Source organism: Zingiber officinale, chromosome 2B, assembly GCF_018446385.1.
Source record: "Zingiber officinale cultivar Zhangliang chromosome 2B, Zo_v1.1, whole genome shotgun sequence".
NCBI classification, from domain to species: domain Eukaryota; kingdom Viridiplantae; phylum Streptophyta; class Magnoliopsida; order Zingiberales; family Zingiberaceae; genus Zingiber; species Zingiber officinale.
The window spans coordinates 147,414,708-147,431,874 of NC_055989.1; the positions used below are offsets into that span (position 1 = coordinate 147,414,708).

The window sequence follows — 17,167 nt, forward strand, 5'->3', positions numbered from 1 at the left end:
ATTTTATTTTTAGATTTTATGTTTAAAAACTCCTGAGGGCATTATGGTCATTCCACACCGTCCTTTATATTCTAAAGGCCTCCTTGGCTTACCTGTCACAGAGAAAAGAGGGATTTGAGTGAGAGGTACGGAGAGCGGGCGATTTGAGTTTAGGTCGCTGCTCCGTCTCGCTGGAGCCGCCGTTGGACGGCGCTGTACCAGCCATCGCCATGGTTTCCGACGAGGATATCGCCAGCTGCATCGAGTCCATCCTCCGGCAGACTTCCGACCCCGCCGCCACCCTCTCCGGCGTCGTCCGCCAGGTCGAAGCCAAGCTAGGCGTCGACCTCTCCCACAAGTCCGCCTTCATTCGCGACCAGATCGAGATCCTACTGGGCCCCTCTCGCCTGCCGGCGGCCACTTTTCTCGCTTCCCAGCAGCCTCCTCCTGCGGCTTCCCCGCATAGCCCCTACATCCTCCTGCCCTACCTGCCGTTGCAACAGCAGTTCTCCACTCACCAGCCAACTTCCTCCGCGCCCTCAGATCCTTTCCCCCCTCAGCAGCACCCCGGAATCACTTTCCAGTATCCCCCGCCCCCGCCTCTGCCAGCTGCCGCCGTCATGGCAGCATACCACCTACAGCAGCAGCTCCACCAGACACCGCAGGGCGTCCATGCTGCCAACCTCCCCCCACCTGCAGCTGTCGCTGTGTCTGCGCCAAAGGAAAGGTTCTACCTTTTGCTTATAATACATCATATACACCAACCACGTTACTCTGGGGCTTATATCGAACTATCCCTTGCTTTGCTCCACTTCTTATGTGATTATATTTTTCCATTTTTTATTATTTTTGAGTTTCCCTTTGCTAATGAGTACGGTGATTAATGGTTTAGGCGTCCGTAGTAAGAAGTTGGAGATTTGGTCTGACATATTAATTTATCTTAAACACGTGTGACTGGATAGAGTTAAACGAGTATCCTGTCTTGTTGTTATTTTCTGGGATCATCTTAAGATTTGGAACATCCAAGCTTTTAGACAAAAAGAGATCAAAAAGAACATGGAGAAAGAATGTACTGCAAGATTATAGTCACAAGTGCATTCTTTAGAACTGCAGATTTTTTGGATGAACTGAAGTGTTATGCTAGCATTTAACTGTTTGTTATTTTATTTGTCAAGTCGTTCATGATCCTGGCTGTTTATCTATGTTAAAAACTTGAAAAAAAAACCTTGGTTACTTATTTATCTCCAAGCTTCCTTACTCCTTGTGTGGCTTTTACCAATCCACAATTCTTGCACCGGCTTGGAATGAGTAAACTTGAAATGCAATGTACTTAAGCCTTAATGCTATGCTCTTTGATGATTAGACTGATTTGTATGTAACAGAGAAGATTGAACGTATTCTTAAGATTTCTCGAGGGCAGATTTGTTCCTTTTTTTGTATATACACTGATAACTTAATCTACTCAGATTGTCATCTTCATAATCATTATAATTTATAAGGACCAATCCTTTTTACTCCAACTATTTGAGGTTACTTACACGGATCTTATTCCTTTGGTGAACCATATAAAAGCTACATCACTAGTAATCTACTATATTAGTCTTCCGATCCCCAAAAAAAGATCTACTTACCCCTTCGTTGTGTGTGTGTGTGTGTGGTCTTACTATCCAGAAAAAAAAGATCTACTTACCCCTTCATTGTGTGTGTGGTCTTACTATCCAGAAAAAAAAAGATCTACTTACCCCTTTGTTGTATGTGTGTGTGCGCGCGCGTGCGTGAGTTAAGGCTCATCTCGTGGGTTTTTTTTTCTTTCTATTTTTATTGGGGAGGTAATCAATTAGTATGAAGTTCTGATTGGTAGTGTTGTGCAGTCTCATGTGCTTTGTGTCCAATCATTTTTTTTCATTTTAAAATTTCACAGTTTATTTATAGCTGATCAATATATTCTACAGTTGATTGTATAAAGAAATGCATATATGTTGTGCCATTTACGTATTGTTCTGTAGTTGTTGTATTGGTTACTGTTGTTTCATCTACTGTGCAGTGCACCACCTAAGGCTAAAAGAAAAGGTGGTTCTGGGGGTCTAAACAAAGTTTGTGGTGTTTCACCTGAACTCCAGCCTATTGTTGGTGAGGCAGCAATGTCAAGAACTCAGGTTCATCTTACAATCAGCATATTCACTGTTGCAAAACCTTGCTCCAACAGTTGCTATTGTTCTGTATATTAATTAGTCATCACTCATCTCAATACAGATTGTGAAGCAACTCTGGGCTTACATCCGAAAAAACAATCTCCAAGATCCTAATAATAAGAGGAAGATCATATGTAATGATGAACTTAGGGTGGTGTTTGAGACTGACAGTACTGACATGTTTAAAATGAACAAGCTGTTAGCTAAACATATTCTTCCACTTGATTGTGCGAGTATGATGGTTTATCTTGCATATTTAATTGTGCATCTTTGTCAGGCAAAGCCGAACAATACTTTTTTGTTTCTCTTTTTCAGAAGAGACTGCTTCTGAATTCAAAAGGCTAAAGGCTGAAGAGGTTACTACACCTGAAGTTTCTCAACTTGATTCTGATGGATATCCTCTTTCTATTTCTGTTGCTCTGGCCAAATTTTTTGGATGTGAAGAAAGAGAGATGCTCCAATCTGATGCTTTGAGCCGTGTATGGGACTACATAAAATCCAATCAGCTGGAGGTAAGTTCTAGCTATTTGCATGAAATGACATTGTCGGTTTATATCACGTATGCATAGTTCATTACTTATTGACGCGTTTATATTTTTCTTAGAAGCCAATAGTTTCTGCTTGCATAATTACTTTTGATTTTTTAAGGATTGCTAAGATAGAGATGTGAAGATTTTGGAAAAGATTTAGCATTCAAGAGCAATTAGATGTAGTTCCAAGAAAAAAGGTTGAGGTGGAATGAATATGTTCGAGGTAATAATGAATTCTATTAGTTAGGAAAATTGATCTGATGAAATTGAAGATGGAAGGGTAGAGAGAGATTATAGTTAATGCAATTAGAGGTGATTTAAGATCTTTAGTATAGCTTTGTACAGTGTTTAATGGAGGATTGAGATACATGTAATCAATTCCATATAGTTTGGGCTAACTCAATTCGATGATATCTGTATTGTTGCCTTTCACTCTTCAAGATATCCGAGTTTTGTGTTAATTAATAATCAAAATGATTAGCCATGTAACTTTTTACAGAGTTTAATGGAGAGATGAGACACAGGTAGTTGACTCCATACAGTTAGAACTAATGAGTCAGTGATGATAGCTAATGTTGCCCTTTTAATCTTAATGATATCTGATTTTTATATCAATCAATAATCATAGTGTTTTTTTCTCTATGTCAAAGATTTTTTTACTTTCACATTGCACTTGGATGCTATCACTAGAAGCATTTATTTACTTAATATACCCTTCTCATGGCATGAACTATATGCCTACAAAGATTGGGTTAGGAGGATGCTAGTTCAATATGCCTCTCAATACCACATTCATGAAAGATTAGTGTAGCATTTCTCCACTGTATCAGTCGCCAACAGTCTTTTTATTCTGATTGAAACACTGCTTTTTGATTCTCTTATGAAACATTGTAATTTATTAGGAGGTTCAGTGAATGCTTTGTTACACCAATCAAAATGCTTTATCTACTTGATATTCGGGGTTTGGGTGAACTAGTTGTCACTATCAAGAGTTGTTGAATTGCTTGCCATTTAATCTAACAGACACATGATGATGGCAGTATAAAGTCAATTTCTTCCTCCATGCTTAGCGAATCAGTTTTCTTTTCCCCTTGCAAGATGCTATGTTCCTTTTTACGATCTTATGTATCCATGTTTATTTCACCCTCATTTTCTATGTTAGTACTTGTATGCCCTTGATTCATGTTTAGGTTATGTTTGTTTGATCATAGTCTTAAGGAAAATTTCACTTTGTTTTTACAAATAAGATTTATATAATGATTGTGTTTACATAATTGGTTTTGTACCAACATCATTTATTATTTCAAGTGAACTTGGGATCACCTGCATCTATTTGATATATCCCTTGTTTGCCAGCAGTTTATTATTTGTAATCAGATTTTTGATTCCTTAAGTTTTGTAGGATGATACAAATATGGTGATTACATGCGATACCAAGCTTGAAGAATTGCTTGGTTGTAAAAGTTTCCCTGTCACAGGCGTAACCGACATGCTGAAGAACCATTTACTCAAAAAAACATGATCCTATTAAATAGCTGGTTAGATGATCTATAACTATCATCTCCTCTTTACACTGTTTTTTTTAGTATGCTGTTTTTCTCTAGATGCCTTTTTCCTCTTTGCTGATTTGAGGATAGCTGACATTCCTTGAGATGAAGCCTTGTTATTGGTCATAAGTACTCTTTACATGCTGATGATGAGTTGATGTTTACTGTCTATTAATGTGTTATGCTAGAATACTGTAATCATTATTCATGAGGAAAATTTTGCTGCAGTCTTCTGTGTAGAATTTGTAGAATTTGTAATGCTTTGTAAATCTTCTGTTGACATGTGTTCCACTCTTATGTTCCATCTTTCGATATTAAGTTTTTTTGACCTTGCAATTTGAGTTTGGCATCATAAAAGAACAATGTATTATTTTTTAATTATGTTTTCCATTTTTCATGTTGGTTGTTGATGTTAAAATGTCATATTCTGTATTTTGATAAGATATCTCCTTAATATGCATGTAGTTAAATTTAATGTAATCCTTAACTTGTTGTGATTTACTTTACCTAAAACACACAAAGGCATGCCCATGTTTAGAAAAAGTGAGGTGTACATTTTCACAGGTGCCATATATAGGTCAATTTACCAGATCATGCCCCTTTTAATTAACCTTTACCAAAACTCATCCCTTACTATTGTTCTTCCTGTTTTACTCCTCAATTTCAAAAAACCCTTCAAAAGTATGGAACCATATTTGCAAGTTGATTTGCAAATCAACTTTGGCATGATTTTCACTCAAAATCAGCCTGTTTGAGTACATTTGCACTTAAAATGTCCATATTAAAATATTTTGTGCATAAATATAGATAAATTTCCATGCAAGGCTTGCATAGGTCTAATTGCTAGAAAATGGTATGCATCCTGTTTGACAAATCAGTTTGAGGCATGATTATCACTCAAAATAGATTTGTTTGAATTCCTTTGCACCTACAATATTTATTTTGGAGTGTCACACATCCTAATTAGCCCATGATGATCCACGAACTGATTTTAGCTCAAAATTGGCTTATTTAGTTAACTTCTGCCTAAATTGATCGTTTTGGGTGTTCTCACATCCTAATGGAGCATAAATATAAGAAATTGACTGTGCAAACATATTTCAGAATCAATTTGCTTGGTTATGATTGACACAAAATTCTCTACAAGTGAGATTGATTTTGACCCAAAACCAGTTTGTTTGAGTTCTTGTGCATCAAAGTGATTGCTTTTGAGGTTTGCAAAGAAAAGTTGGCTAAGAGAAAATCCAAGAGAAAAGTGGGAAAATATCCTCTTTTTTCTCATGATATGCTTTCTTCTTGTTTTTCTTCTTCTTGCAACTTCTTCCCTAATCACCTGTCCTCCATCAAGGCATTTGCTTTTGTTGCGGGAAGAAGAAAACGAGGAACAAAAAACAGTAAAGAAAAAGATAGCAGGGAAGAAGAAGATGCTAGTTGAAGCGAGAAAAGAGAATAGTAATAGTAAATTTAAAACAATGTACAAACTCTGGCTACTAAAAACATGTATACATATGTCTTAACAACAGATCAAGAAAGAAAATCACACTTCAATCTGAAATTTCTTTTACAGATTAATAGTGAGAAAACTAGCTACATCAACAAGAAAACTCTAAGAATTAGACCGTCAGTCCTTATTGTGTCCCTTCCCATATTGAGATTGCCAAAATCTCAGGTTGAGCTGGCTGGTCTTTATTTTCGCTATTCTAAACTTTGTTTTTTGTTGAATTATAGTTTAACCTACCCACAGGCCACAACTTCTAAATGCACTCCACGATGTCTTTTAGGCTTTGGACCCCTGCTTAAGCAATGGTTCATTCTGTCCCTAATCATATGAAATAACATACAATAACATTCTGGTCAATAAAAAAAAAAAAGAAAATCTAGACTTGAAAATGCCTTGCGATCAGACCCATTTCAATTTTCCATTCCTCCTAGTTATAGCAATTGCACAAGTTGCAAGCGTATGTTTCTCATTCTTCTTTCCTTTCATTCTTGAGAAGGGAATCATCCACATGCCTCTCTTCTTCACGCACAAAGATGGACTATTATCTTGAACTTGTGATCCAATTTTTTGGCACTTGTTCTATGTTGTCACAGATAATATGGTATATGCTCATGCAGAAAATCCTGGCAGAAAATCCTGTTAGTGTTCCAACTTTATTCTTCATGAAGATTATTCACCTTATATCATCTTTTGTACATCTTATTTATCTATTATTGAAACCATTCTCTCTATTTTCTATAATATAAAATGTTGCTCCTATGACTAGCACATGAGGTGTTGCCAATTTGAGGTCTGGGGTTTGAATCTTCGTATAATCGAGGTAAATATCTTCCTCATGCGCTAGTCAGTATTCCAAGGGCTAGTAGTCACCCATGATTTACTTCCTTGTTGGCTCTAGGATGGGTTGGTGGGGGCACTGGGGGCGAGTGTAGTCTCCTTTTGTCAAGTTGTACATCTTATTTATCTATTATCGAAGTCATTCTCTCTGTTTTCTATAATATAAAATGTTGCCCTGATGGGCTGATGCAGTTGGCTCATGTCAGAGTGTTAATGCCAATAGGCTTGGGGTTGATTCTCAGCGAGTGCGAAATGCTCCGTTGGTTGCCTCACCCTCTCCTTGCTTGTGTTGTTGTTGTTGGGTAAAGCCCCCCGTGATTTATCTCCCAAACAGTGGAGGCCACCCTAAAGGGGTCATCGAGGTGATGGTTTCACGTTTTGCTACCTATAATATAAAATGTTTGTTTCTAAATTTAGTTTAACAAGACTGCTAGTTTATTTGCAATTTTTTACTTTATAGTGCCTTCCTACCCTTGAAACATATATTTAATGCATTGAACATATCTGCTGCTGCTGTATTTATTTTCAGTTTCTATTAAAGATGAATGAATTCTTCATGACTTGCCATGCATATTTATCATTCTCCATATATTGATCTTTATTTAAGCTTGAGCCATTCTCTCCATCTTCTATAATATGAAATGTCAACTTCTAACTTTGGCTTAGGTGGAAAGTCAGATTATATACAAATTTAAGTTACTTCATAATTGCATTCTTATCCTGGAAATATATGTTGATGCATTGAAACATCTGCTGCTGCTTTATTTATCTTTCCTTTCACGATTTGTCATGCATATTAATTATGGTTGTTTACCATTTGATCATTATCTTTCCATAGTTTGCTTTATTGATGATCTGGTAGACTAATGCTGATGATCGATGATATAGTTGGTTCTTAGATTCATGGATGGCCAATGTATATTGCTAATACCTTCTTACTTTTGCAGACACTTTTCGGTTTCATCAGCTTGATCCTAACACTTACAAGGGTGGAAAAAGAACTCTACTAAGACTTGTTACTGGTTGTATGTTATAATTTTAGAAAGTAGTTTCTAATTAGGTTGTTATGTAACATATTTACCAATGTTCCTAACACTATAGTTGACCTACAATGTTTGGTTTCCCGTTATGGTTATCGAAATCGCATTGGCCGTGCTATCTTCTAGCAATGTATATGGAATACCTCGGAGATAGATGAATACAGATTGCAACCCCTCCACTCTAACCTTTTATTGACAACCTTTTGCGGTAGGTTGTGCTCAATGATCTCTGCTTGTAGCATACCACACTATCACTTCAGCTAAATTTCAGCTGTGAAATTTCAGACAAATTTCTTATTCATGTGGTTGTTATCTTTGTGAGTTGAATACAGATCGCGCTTCCACTCCTGAAGAAGTAGCTCGGACGAGCAATGTTTCTCGGCACGCCCTAAGCTTCTTTGATGTTGCATCTCGATCATCTCAGTGTAGTATACACCATAAGCTCTTATCTGTTGAGTTAGGCTACACTATTTCTTTTCTTATGCTTCAAAAACTTAGCTGTTTACTTGCAGTCATCCCTAGTTGCTCTACTGCCATGTTGTATTAGTTATCATTTTCATCAATTTAATTAAATGTTTTTCTTCAATTTTGAGATACTTCCACATTTTGAAAATCTTGAGAAATGAGATCCAAACAAAAAGAGTTAATTATATCAATAAATATCAAGTTAACAGAGTTTTAGTTGGTATTTTTTTCTCATAATCGATGTTTGCTATGGAAGAAGGGTAGAGAGGGTACCAAAATGAGCATTTACTTTATACTTTTAAAATTTGTAATTAAATTAAATGCTAACTGTTAATAACTTAAGATATTTAATTATTTTAAATTTTGAGAGATATTTAGGTATTTTTTCTGGAATAATTGGATGAATACACGTTGCAAACAGTTATTTATCCATGAATTTGCTTTGAAATCTATGTCGATTGTTGACCGTCGGATCCATGTGGTTGCTCTTTCCATCAAAGTCGGTTGTCATCAAAATGACGTGCCGAAATTATAGGAACGTGCGCAGAAATATAACCATGCGGTGGCAGCACAAGTGACCATCGACTTTGGGCTGCTACGTAAGGAAACAGAGCAAACGATGGAAGCGGCGGTGGCGGCCGCCTTCGACGCCCACTCCGAAGTCGCCGACGCCCTCACTGGCTTCCTCTCCGAGTCCTCCCACTTCCTCCTCGACGACTTCCTCCACGCTTCGGAGTCCTCCGCCGCTGGCATCCACCCGTCCTTCTCTGCCCCCTCCTCCCTCTTCGCCCCGCTACCACTTCACGAACCCAGCGGCAGCGGCCTCCTCCAGCATTGGCCGAAGCGCCACCGAAGTTGCGACGACCTGCGCCACCACCAACTCCCGACGCCGGCGAGGGAGGAGCGGACGGAGCTGTCGGCGCAGAGCCGGGCGGCACGGGCGAGGAGGAAGAGAATCGCGGAGAAGACGCAGGAGTTGGGCCGGCTGATCCCCGGCGGGAACAGGATGACGACGGCGGAGATGCTGCAGGCCGCCGGCGGCTACGTCAAGTTCATGCAGGCCCAAGTCGGCCTTCTTGGGCTATTATTCACCGGCCCAATTAAGGTCCAATTAGAAATGCATAATTTTAACTCTTCTTTTAATACGGAAATAATGAACTAATTTTATTTTTCTTATTATATTGCAGAATTGGGCTGCTCCACCGGAGACAGAGAGAAAGGCCCAAGCTCTGGTATCATCGCCACGTGTCCAAGAAAAATTGGCTGCGGAAGGGCGGTGCGTGGTGGCGAAGGAGTTGGTGATGGTCATGGCCGAGGACAAGGAGATCAAGTCCAACTTGACCATAGCTCGCGATCTTAATCGGTTCATCGAGTCGATCAATATCGGACTACGTTAGGGTTTTTGTTTTTCCTTGAAAAAAGAATTGTCAATTTAATTCTGAAAATTATATTCCATGTATTTGTTTTTGTGTTAATTTTATTAATATTAATGTTGCAAAATGTGATCATTAACTAAATGGATGGTGTAAGCCTGTTTTTTCTTCATATCAAAGTGTTATTGATAATCTCATTAATTGGAAAGATTGAGATTAGAAGACTAATCAGTTCAGTCATTCTTCCAGGGGTTCTATGTAAAGTCGACCTTCTGAAATTACTAAACAACACTGGTTGGAGAAAACATTTTGTATATAAAATCTCGAGCAATAAAAAAAACTCCTTTTTATTGGAATCATAAAAGATGTTTTTTTTAATTTTTTTTAATCAAATCTCACCCCATTAATTCTTCCCTAACTACTGTTGTTTGATCAATTATGATTTTTATTGATCGATTTTGATTTTTTTGACTACTGATTTTAAATTTAAATCCTACTTGTTCAACAACATAATTATAATTTCATAATCGCTACAATGGATACATAACCTATAACACAACGAAAAAAAGATGCCCATGTGTGATGTGATATTCAAAAATATAGGACTGCTCTTGTGATTCTTGCCCTAAAATCTTTCCAAATCTCAAGGAAAAGGAAAGTTATAATCATAGGAAATGAACGAACTTTGGTGATAATAAAATCACTCTATGAGATGGATTATGGTTCACTCAGCCTGGTTGAGCTCCCCAAATAGTCCACTTCGTTCGACATGTTGGATAGTTTACTGGGGCAGATTCGATCAGTTTGTCATGTCGACAACACCGTCTGCTTTCAAATGGCTGGTTCCGACCAGCCCAATTGGCTCAGTTCAAATTCCATCTCCAACTGATCCCTCAGATCGCTGTCGATCACCAGTAATCCCCACAGCTGCACGCCCCTCCGGCAACTAGATGGAACCGGCTGCTATCCCTCAAAGATATCTCCATTTGATATACATTCGATACATACTTTGCGAAATTATGACAATCAATGCAGATTCGGAGGTTCTTTGTGATGCGAATCGACTCGCGACAAGCATTGCCCATTAGCCCGAATGCTATGGCCAACTTCTCGCTATGCCCAAGTAGTATGCTTTCCTTTTGCTCATCGTCTACATCATGTAGCACACAGCTAAGATCTGGAACATAACCTGCCGCTTTGATCCTTTCGCACACCTCTGTAATCTTATCAAAAATTTCTTTCCTTCGGGGATGAGAACGGTCACTGGAAAAGAAAATGTGCATAACCTTGTCGAGTTGGATGGAGCTTCTCCCTGGTTCTTTCGTCAGTTTTTTCAGTTTCATTGACTCCCTCACTCTGGCAACATCTTGCCATCTTCCTGAAGCAGCATAAATATTCGAAAGTATCACATAGTTACTAGCATTGTCAGGTTCCATGTCGAGAAGCTTTCGAGCAACAACTTCGCCAATCGAAATCTTAGCATGCAATCTGCACGCACCTAGAAGTGAATTCCATAGGGCAGATGTCGGTTCGTATGGCATGTTCTTGATCACATCTAGCGCTTCTTCTATTCTGCCAGCACGCCCGAGTAGATCTACGAGACATCCATAATGCCCTATTTCTGGTTTCAACCTTTGATCACTGACCATATAACCAAAAATGTCTAGACCCTCGTCGATCAATCCACCGTGACTGCAGCCAGATAGCACAGCTAAGAAAGTAACACCATTGGGCTTCACTTCTCGAAACATGGACTTAAAGAGCTGAACAACCTCTCTTCCTAAACCATGTTTACCATAACCCATAAGCATTGTATTCCAACTAATCACTGATCTCTCAAGCATGTTATCAAAGACTCTTCTTGAATGCTTCAAGCTTCCGCATTTAGAGTACATGTCAATCAAAGAGTTGTCGAGGACTACATAAAACAGAAGCTCACTTCTGATAACCAAGCCATGCACTTGCCGACCGAAATCCAAAGCAGCAAGTCCGGCGATTGCAGTCAACAGACTGACAAAAGTAACATAGTTACATTCCATTCCCTCTCTCTGCAGCTGTTGGAACACTTTCAGAGCTTCCTCATCGAGGCCTGACTGGGCATATCCAGAGATAATAGCAGTACAAGAAACAACATCCCTATGAGGCAGCATGTTGAAAACTCTTCGAGCGTCTTTGACTTCACCAACCTTGGAGTACATGTCAAGCAGTGAACTCCCGACGAACATATGAGAATCGAAGTTACTTTTCACTGCTAGAGAATGTATTTGCCTGCCATGATCTTGACCAGAGTGGCCAGTACAAGAAGGAAGAACTGTAGCCAATGTGTATTCGTTGGGCAATATACCTGCCAAATTATGCAAGTTTTAAGATTGAATAACTTTATTTTCCAACATTTTTTGAGAGGGAAACAGATGAATATGGTTAACAATAAGCTAAACAAAAGTTTCAACATATATTTCCACTAAAGCAAAAGTTATAAGTATCCCAGATTAATTTTGATGTTAATCAACCGAATTAAGTAAAGCCCTGTATTTGATGCCTTGTGTTTGAGTGTGCAGAAACTTATGAACACAAGAAATCAAGCAGAAGGTGCAACGAGTGAGAAGGATGGCATGCGAAGGGAGCCAACGGACTCGGTGCATCCAAGGGACGAGGAGCTGCAGAAGAGTACACCGGTGGAGCGAGGACAACGCGTGGTGCATCCGAGGGATGAGAGGCCGGGAAGAAGTTTACTCGAGGAGAAGGTCGGAGTTTGGTTCGGGTGAGCTCAACTCCAGACTACCAAAGCATCACCCAAGTGAACGGATCAAAGAATCGTCAACTTCTGATGTTAACCATTTGAGGCGCCTCAGGTGACCCAAGGCATCCTGAAGACTCAAGGTGCCTCTTGTCTGAGATGTCTCGGATGAACAAAAGTCAAAACGTCTCAGATGGATCTCAAGAGCCTCACATGCAGGAAGCAACCATTGCCGCAAAGATAAGCAGCAGAATCCACGTCAGCCGACCCGAGGCGCCTCCGATGAACTGTGGCACCTCCAATGTTGACAGATCAACAAAGAACCATTGCGCGTGGATCAACCTCAACACAACCGAGGCGCCTCTGATGGAACTGAGGCGCCTCTAATGGAACTAAGGCTCCTTCGATGTGCTACGTCAGCAAAATGGTCATTTCGACCAGAATGCTATAAATAGAGGTCCTGTCCTCTTAGTTTTAACCAAGGTTTTCAATAGAGGCGAATAACGCGCTACATAGCACACTATCGCGCGCTACGATCAGCGAATGCTACAGAGCGTTCGCTGATTAGCGATTGTCCCAAATAGCCTACGCTATTCAGGACAAAAGCGTCAATAACGCACATAGTGTGCACTATCGTGACCTAGCAGCCCATAGCGGGCGCTATAATTGCAAATTGCTTACAAAATAACTAGGGCGAAGGCAAGGAGGCAAAGGCGAGTGGAATCGTAACCGTCGAGAAGGTAGGGCAGAGGCAACAAGCGACGGGCGACTAGCGACGAGCGAGCGACAACTTGTGAGAGGCGATCGGCGAGCAGTGGCTTGTGAGCGGCGGCGAGGGACAACGATTGGAGGTTAGCTTTTCTCCTTCCTTTCGTTTTCTTCGTTTGGTTTTTCCTTTTTGTTTTTTGTTTCTCGAAGGAGCAAAAGCGATTTCGCGATTTCCAGAAGTCAGGCATCTGGATCGATCAAGATCAATTCGAACAGAAGGGATCTCGATCAATCACAGGATCGATCCAATGATCGATCTAGATGCCCTGGATTGATTCCCATTTTTTTACTGATTTGTTTCTAAGTAATTAATTATTTGTTCTGATTTTTTCCTTTTGTTTTTCTAGGATTTTGATCGTCTAGTTAGAATTTGCAATGCCTACGAATTTGTCAAAAAAAGATAAAAAAGATATTGGTTGGAAGTATTGTTATCAAAATGAGGGAGAGAAATCTGTTCGGTGCAAATTTTGTCATCATATATCGAATGGAGGGATTACTCGTTTGAAGGAACATTTAGCTCAAACTCATAAAGGGGTTGCGCCTTGTGTTAGTGCTCCGGATGATATTAAGAAAGAAATTAGGGAATCACTTGACAAAATTAGAGCATCTAAAAGCAAACAAACCGAATTGTTACGAGAGATTGGTGAGGGTCCCCAGAGTATGAGTACACAATTATCAAAAGTTGGAAGTGTAGGGGGAAATGCAATTGGATGTTCTGGTAGTGGTGAATCAAAAGGTAAAGGTACTTTTCATGGGTTTGTTAGTTCTGAACTTAGACAAACAATCCTAAATTCGATATACAAAAAAGATTTGCTGGTTGATGTAAGCATAAAGTTGGTCGTTTTATTTACTCTGTCGCACTTCCGTTTAATGTTGTGAATGATCCTTATTGGGTTGCCTATGGTTGAGGGTATTGCGGAATATGGAAGAGGGTTCAAGCCTCCTTCAATGCATGAGTTAAGAACTTGGATACTTAAAGCTGAGGTTGATGGCATCAACCTAATATATGAGGAGCATAAAGGCATGGAAAAATATGGATGCACTATTATGTCCGATGGTTGGACAGATGGAAAGAATAGAAGTTCGATCAATTTTTTGGTAAATAGTCCCGCCAACACTTTCTTTTTGAAATCTATTGATGCATCAACTTCTACTAAAAATGGGGAATTGATCTTTAAATATCTTGATGTCGTTGTTGATGAGGTGGGAGAGGAAAATGTGATTCAAATTGTCACGGATAATGCTTCGAATTGCATTAAGGTGGGGGAAAAAATTATAGAGACTAGACATAGAATTTGGTGGACACCTTATGCGGCACATTGCATTGATCTAATGTTGGAGGATATTGCAAAGTTGAAGATTTTTTCTGACACAATTGAGCATGCTAAGATGGTTGTGAAGTTCCTTTATGGTCATGGGACTATACTTTCTTTGATGAGAAAGTATACAAACGGTAAAGAAATTGTCCGTCTCGCTGTTACTCGCTTTGCTACTTTATTTCTCACTCTTCAGAGTATGTATAAGGTTAAAAGGTCACTTGAACAAATGTTTGCTTCCGAAGATTGGGTTAGTTCACCACTATCTCAAACAACTCAGGGGAAGATCGTGAAGAAAATTGTTGTTAATGATCCCAACTTTTGGTCACATGTTGCATTTTGTGTTAAGAGTGTTGTTGCTCTTGTAAGTGTATTAAGGGAAGTTGATTCGGAGGAAAGATCGGCCATGGGATATATTTATGAACTTATGGATAAGGCAAAAGGGGACGCTGACAGAAAATACAAGCTCATTTGGAAAAAAAAATGATTCACGATGGACTCCACAACTTCATTATCCTCTACATGCGGTCGGGTACTATTTGAACCCGCAATTGCGTTATGAAGAAAGATTTTCTGATTGTGATGAAGTTAGAGATGGATTGTATACTTGCATGGATAGGATGTTGTCTTCTGATGATCGTCTTAAAGAGGACATCTAATTGGACCAGTATAACAAAGTGAAGGAGAATTTGGAACTCCAATAGCAAAACGAACAAGAATGTTGCGAACTCGAATTAAAATTTTCTTCTTGTAAAATTATACTAGTATTCGTATTTTAAAATTATATACATTCTTGTAATTTTTTTTATGTTATTACTTATTAGTCTCGTGGTGGGAATGTTTTGGAAGTAGGACACCCGAGCTTACTACATTTGCAATTCGAGTGCATGGCCTCACTTATAGTGATTCGGGATGTGAAAGAAATTGGAGCACTTTTGAATCGATGAGTATTCTAAGTTTCTAACTCTATTTGAATTTTAATTGTTTTATAATTTTCATATCATTGTTTAATTTTTTTATATATGTTTTCTTCTTTGTAATATTAGATTCATACAAAAAAGAGAAATATTCTTGAACATGCAAAGTTGAATGCGTTGGTGTTTGTGAAATATAACTTCAAGCTTAGGGAGAGAAGCATTAGGAGGAGAGACAAGATTGATCCCATTGTAGTTGATGAAATTAATTCGGATGATGAATGGATAACTGAGAAAGAAGGTCCAGTCCTCCTTGTAACTACTAAATGGCAGAAGATGATGAATTATTTGAAAGTGATCCTATTGTGAGTGTGTCTTTTAGTCTCAGATAACGAGTCGAAGATGTTAGAATATAGTTGAAGTTCCTCTACAAATTCAAAAAAAGTTGTTGAAAATTCAAGTAAGCACCAAGCATATGCAAATTATTTACTTATATCTACTTCACCTATAATTGATTCTTTGATGTGGAAGATAATCATCTTGATGCTAAAAATTATGGTGGAGTAATTCCAACAACTTTTGATAGTGGAAATTTTCCAACATAGACACTATTAATGATGATAGTGATATAGATTTGGATGATATTGATTATTTTTAGGTTATGTTGTTTTAATTATAAGACTTTTTTATTACTTCAGACTACTAATTGACTTAAGTAAATCGTATATTTATTTAACATTTCATACAAGGAATTAAAATTAAAATATCTCTCTTATAAAAGATCTACAAAGATTAAAGATTAGATTCCTTATTTGTAGATTGATGATATTTTATTTTCTTTAAAATTATTCACATGTTGTAAAATTAAAATTATAGAAATTTCCTTTATCAACCATGAAGAGATTTTGAAGAGAAATTTTATTTTTAAATTTTCGGAAACAAATTAGGAAGTTTTAATTTGTTGATTAAAACTTGTCTAAATTGTTTCCCCTTGATGTGGCCGGCCAATATAGATTAAATTGGGAAATTTTATTTTATTTTTCTCAATTAAATCATGTCAAGGAAATTAAGGAAATTTTATTGTAATTAAATTTCCTAATTTGCCTAGGCCAAGGAATATAAAAGAAGGGGTGAGGGTGCCTTCATGAGATACAACCTCTATTATTTTCTCTCCCTCTTTTCCTTGGGTGGCCGGCCATCTTCCTCTCCCTCCTTGGAGCTCTTGTGGCGGCTGGATACTACTTGGAGAAGAAGAAGAAGAAGGAGAGAAAGCTAGCATCTCTTGGAGCTTGGTTGGTGTTTTGTTCTTCATCCTTGGTTAAGCTATTTGTGGCCGAACCTAGCTAGGAGGAGAAGAAGGTGGTTGGTGGTTTCTCATCTCGGAAGATCGTTGCCCACACAACATCCGAGGTTAGAAGAGGAATACGGTAGAAGATCAAGAGGTTTTTCTACAAGGTATAACTAGTAATTTTTCTTTCCGCATCATACTAGTTATTTATGGAAATAATACCAAATACAAGAGGCTTATGATTCTAGAATTTCGAATATGTTTTTCGATGTTGTGTTCTTTTGTTTTTTCTTTTCCTTGTGATTTGATTGTTCTTTTCGGTTAACCTAAAGTTATTTTAGGAAATTAAATATTAGCTTTCTATAAAAGGTTTTGTCTAGTCGGTGGTGGTTGCTCCCATATCCAAGAAGGTCATGTGCCTCGCCACGTCAGTACTGGGAACCAATTATGGAAATTAATATTTAATGGAATTAATAACTTAAGGTGACTTGGGTCGAACGTGTTAAGTTCCGCAGGAGATCCAAGTCAAAACCTAAAAGAATAAATAAATTAAGTTTTGGATCAAACGTGTTAAGTTCCAAGCGATCCAAAATTTAATTTAAAAGAAGACATGGTAGCTAGGAAAAGGTTCAGACCTTTGTACAAAATTTTTGTACAAAGGAACCTCTAGGTTTTCCGAG

At 38.4% G+C, this 17,167-nt stretch overlaps 4 protein-coding genes across 4 annotated transcripts; 3 read left to right on the forward strand and 1 right to left on the reverse strand.

The window, feature by feature from the left end:
- Positions 1-98: 98 nt before the first annotated feature.
- LOC122047706 lies at positions 99-7,927 on the forward strand. Its single transcript, XM_042609143.1, has 6 exons — positions 99-706; positions 2,024-2,135; positions 2,233-2,404; positions 2,487-2,683; positions 4,104-4,239; positions 7,534-7,927. Exons 1-5 carry the CDS (start codon positions 210-212, stop codon positions 4,221-4,223), a joined length of 1,098 nt encoding a protein of 365 aa, XP_042465077.1. The 5' UTR covers positions 99-209; the 3' UTR covers positions 4,224-4,239; positions 7,534-7,927.
- Positions 7,928-8,498: 571 nt separating this feature from the next.
- LOC122049645 (transcription factor bHLH52-like) lies at positions 8,499-9,585 on the forward strand. The gene is made up of 2 exons (XM_042611001.1): positions 8,499-9,196; positions 9,279-9,585. Exons 1-2 carry the CDS (start codon positions 8,711-8,713, stop codon positions 9,486-9,488), a joined length of 696 nt encoding a protein of 231 aa, XP_042466935.1. The 5' UTR covers positions 8,499-8,710; the 3' UTR covers positions 9,489-9,585.
- A 357-nt stretch (positions 9,586-9,942) lies between these two features.
- Positions 9,943-12,431, reverse strand: LOC122048824 (putative pentatricopeptide repeat-containing protein At3g13770, mitochondrial). The gene is made up of 2 exons (XM_042610345.1): positions 12,419-12,431; positions 9,943-11,808 (listed from the first exon to the last, which is right to left on the reverse strand). The coding sequence occupies exons 1-2, from the start codon at positions 12,429-12,431 to the stop codon at positions 10,373-10,375; spliced, it is 1,449 nt and encodes a 482-aa protein (XP_042466279.1). The 3' UTR covers positions 9,943-10,372.
- A 1,438-nt stretch (positions 12,432-13,869) lies between these two features.
- LOC122048825 lies at positions 13,870-15,568 on the forward strand. The gene is made up of 2 exons (XM_042610346.1): positions 13,870-14,649; positions 15,332-15,568. The coding sequence occupies exons 1-2, from the start codon at positions 13,870-13,872 to the stop codon at positions 15,566-15,568; spliced, it is 1,017 nt and encodes a 338-aa protein (XP_042466280.1).
- The last annotated feature ends 1,599 nt before the right edge of the window (positions 15,569-17,167 follow it).

Bases quoted from the DNA above. Each gene is read 5' to 3' on its own strand.
- LOC122047706 (XM_042609143.1), top strand. From the start codon at position 210: ATGGTTTCCGACGAGGATATCGCCAGCTGCATCGAGTCCATCCTCCGG. The intron at 707-2,023 runs GTTCTACCTTTT...TCTACTGTGCAG, and splicing joins GTGTCTGCGCCAAAGGAAAG to TGCACCACCTAAGGCTAAAA. The intron at 2,136-2,232 runs GTTCATCTTACA...ATCTCAATACAG, and splicing joins CAGCAATGTCAAGAACTCAG to ATTGTGAAGCAACTCTGGGC.
- LOC122049645 (XM_042611001.1), top strand. From the start codon at position 8,711: ATGGAAGCGGCGGTGGCGGCCGCCTTCGACGCCCACTCCGAAGTCGCC. The intron at 9,197-9,278 runs GTCCAATTAGAA...ATTATATTGCAG, and splicing joins TATTCACCGGCCCAATTAAG to AATTGGGCTGCTCCACCGGA.
- LOC122048825 (XM_042610346.1), top strand. From the start codon at position 13,870: ATGGTTGAGGGTATTGCGGAATATGGAAGAGGGTTCAAGCCTCCTTCA. The intron at 14,650-15,331 runs GTAAGTGTATTA...TTGTAATATTAG, and splicing joins TTAAGAGTGTTGTTGCTCTT to ATTCATACAAAAAAGAGAAA.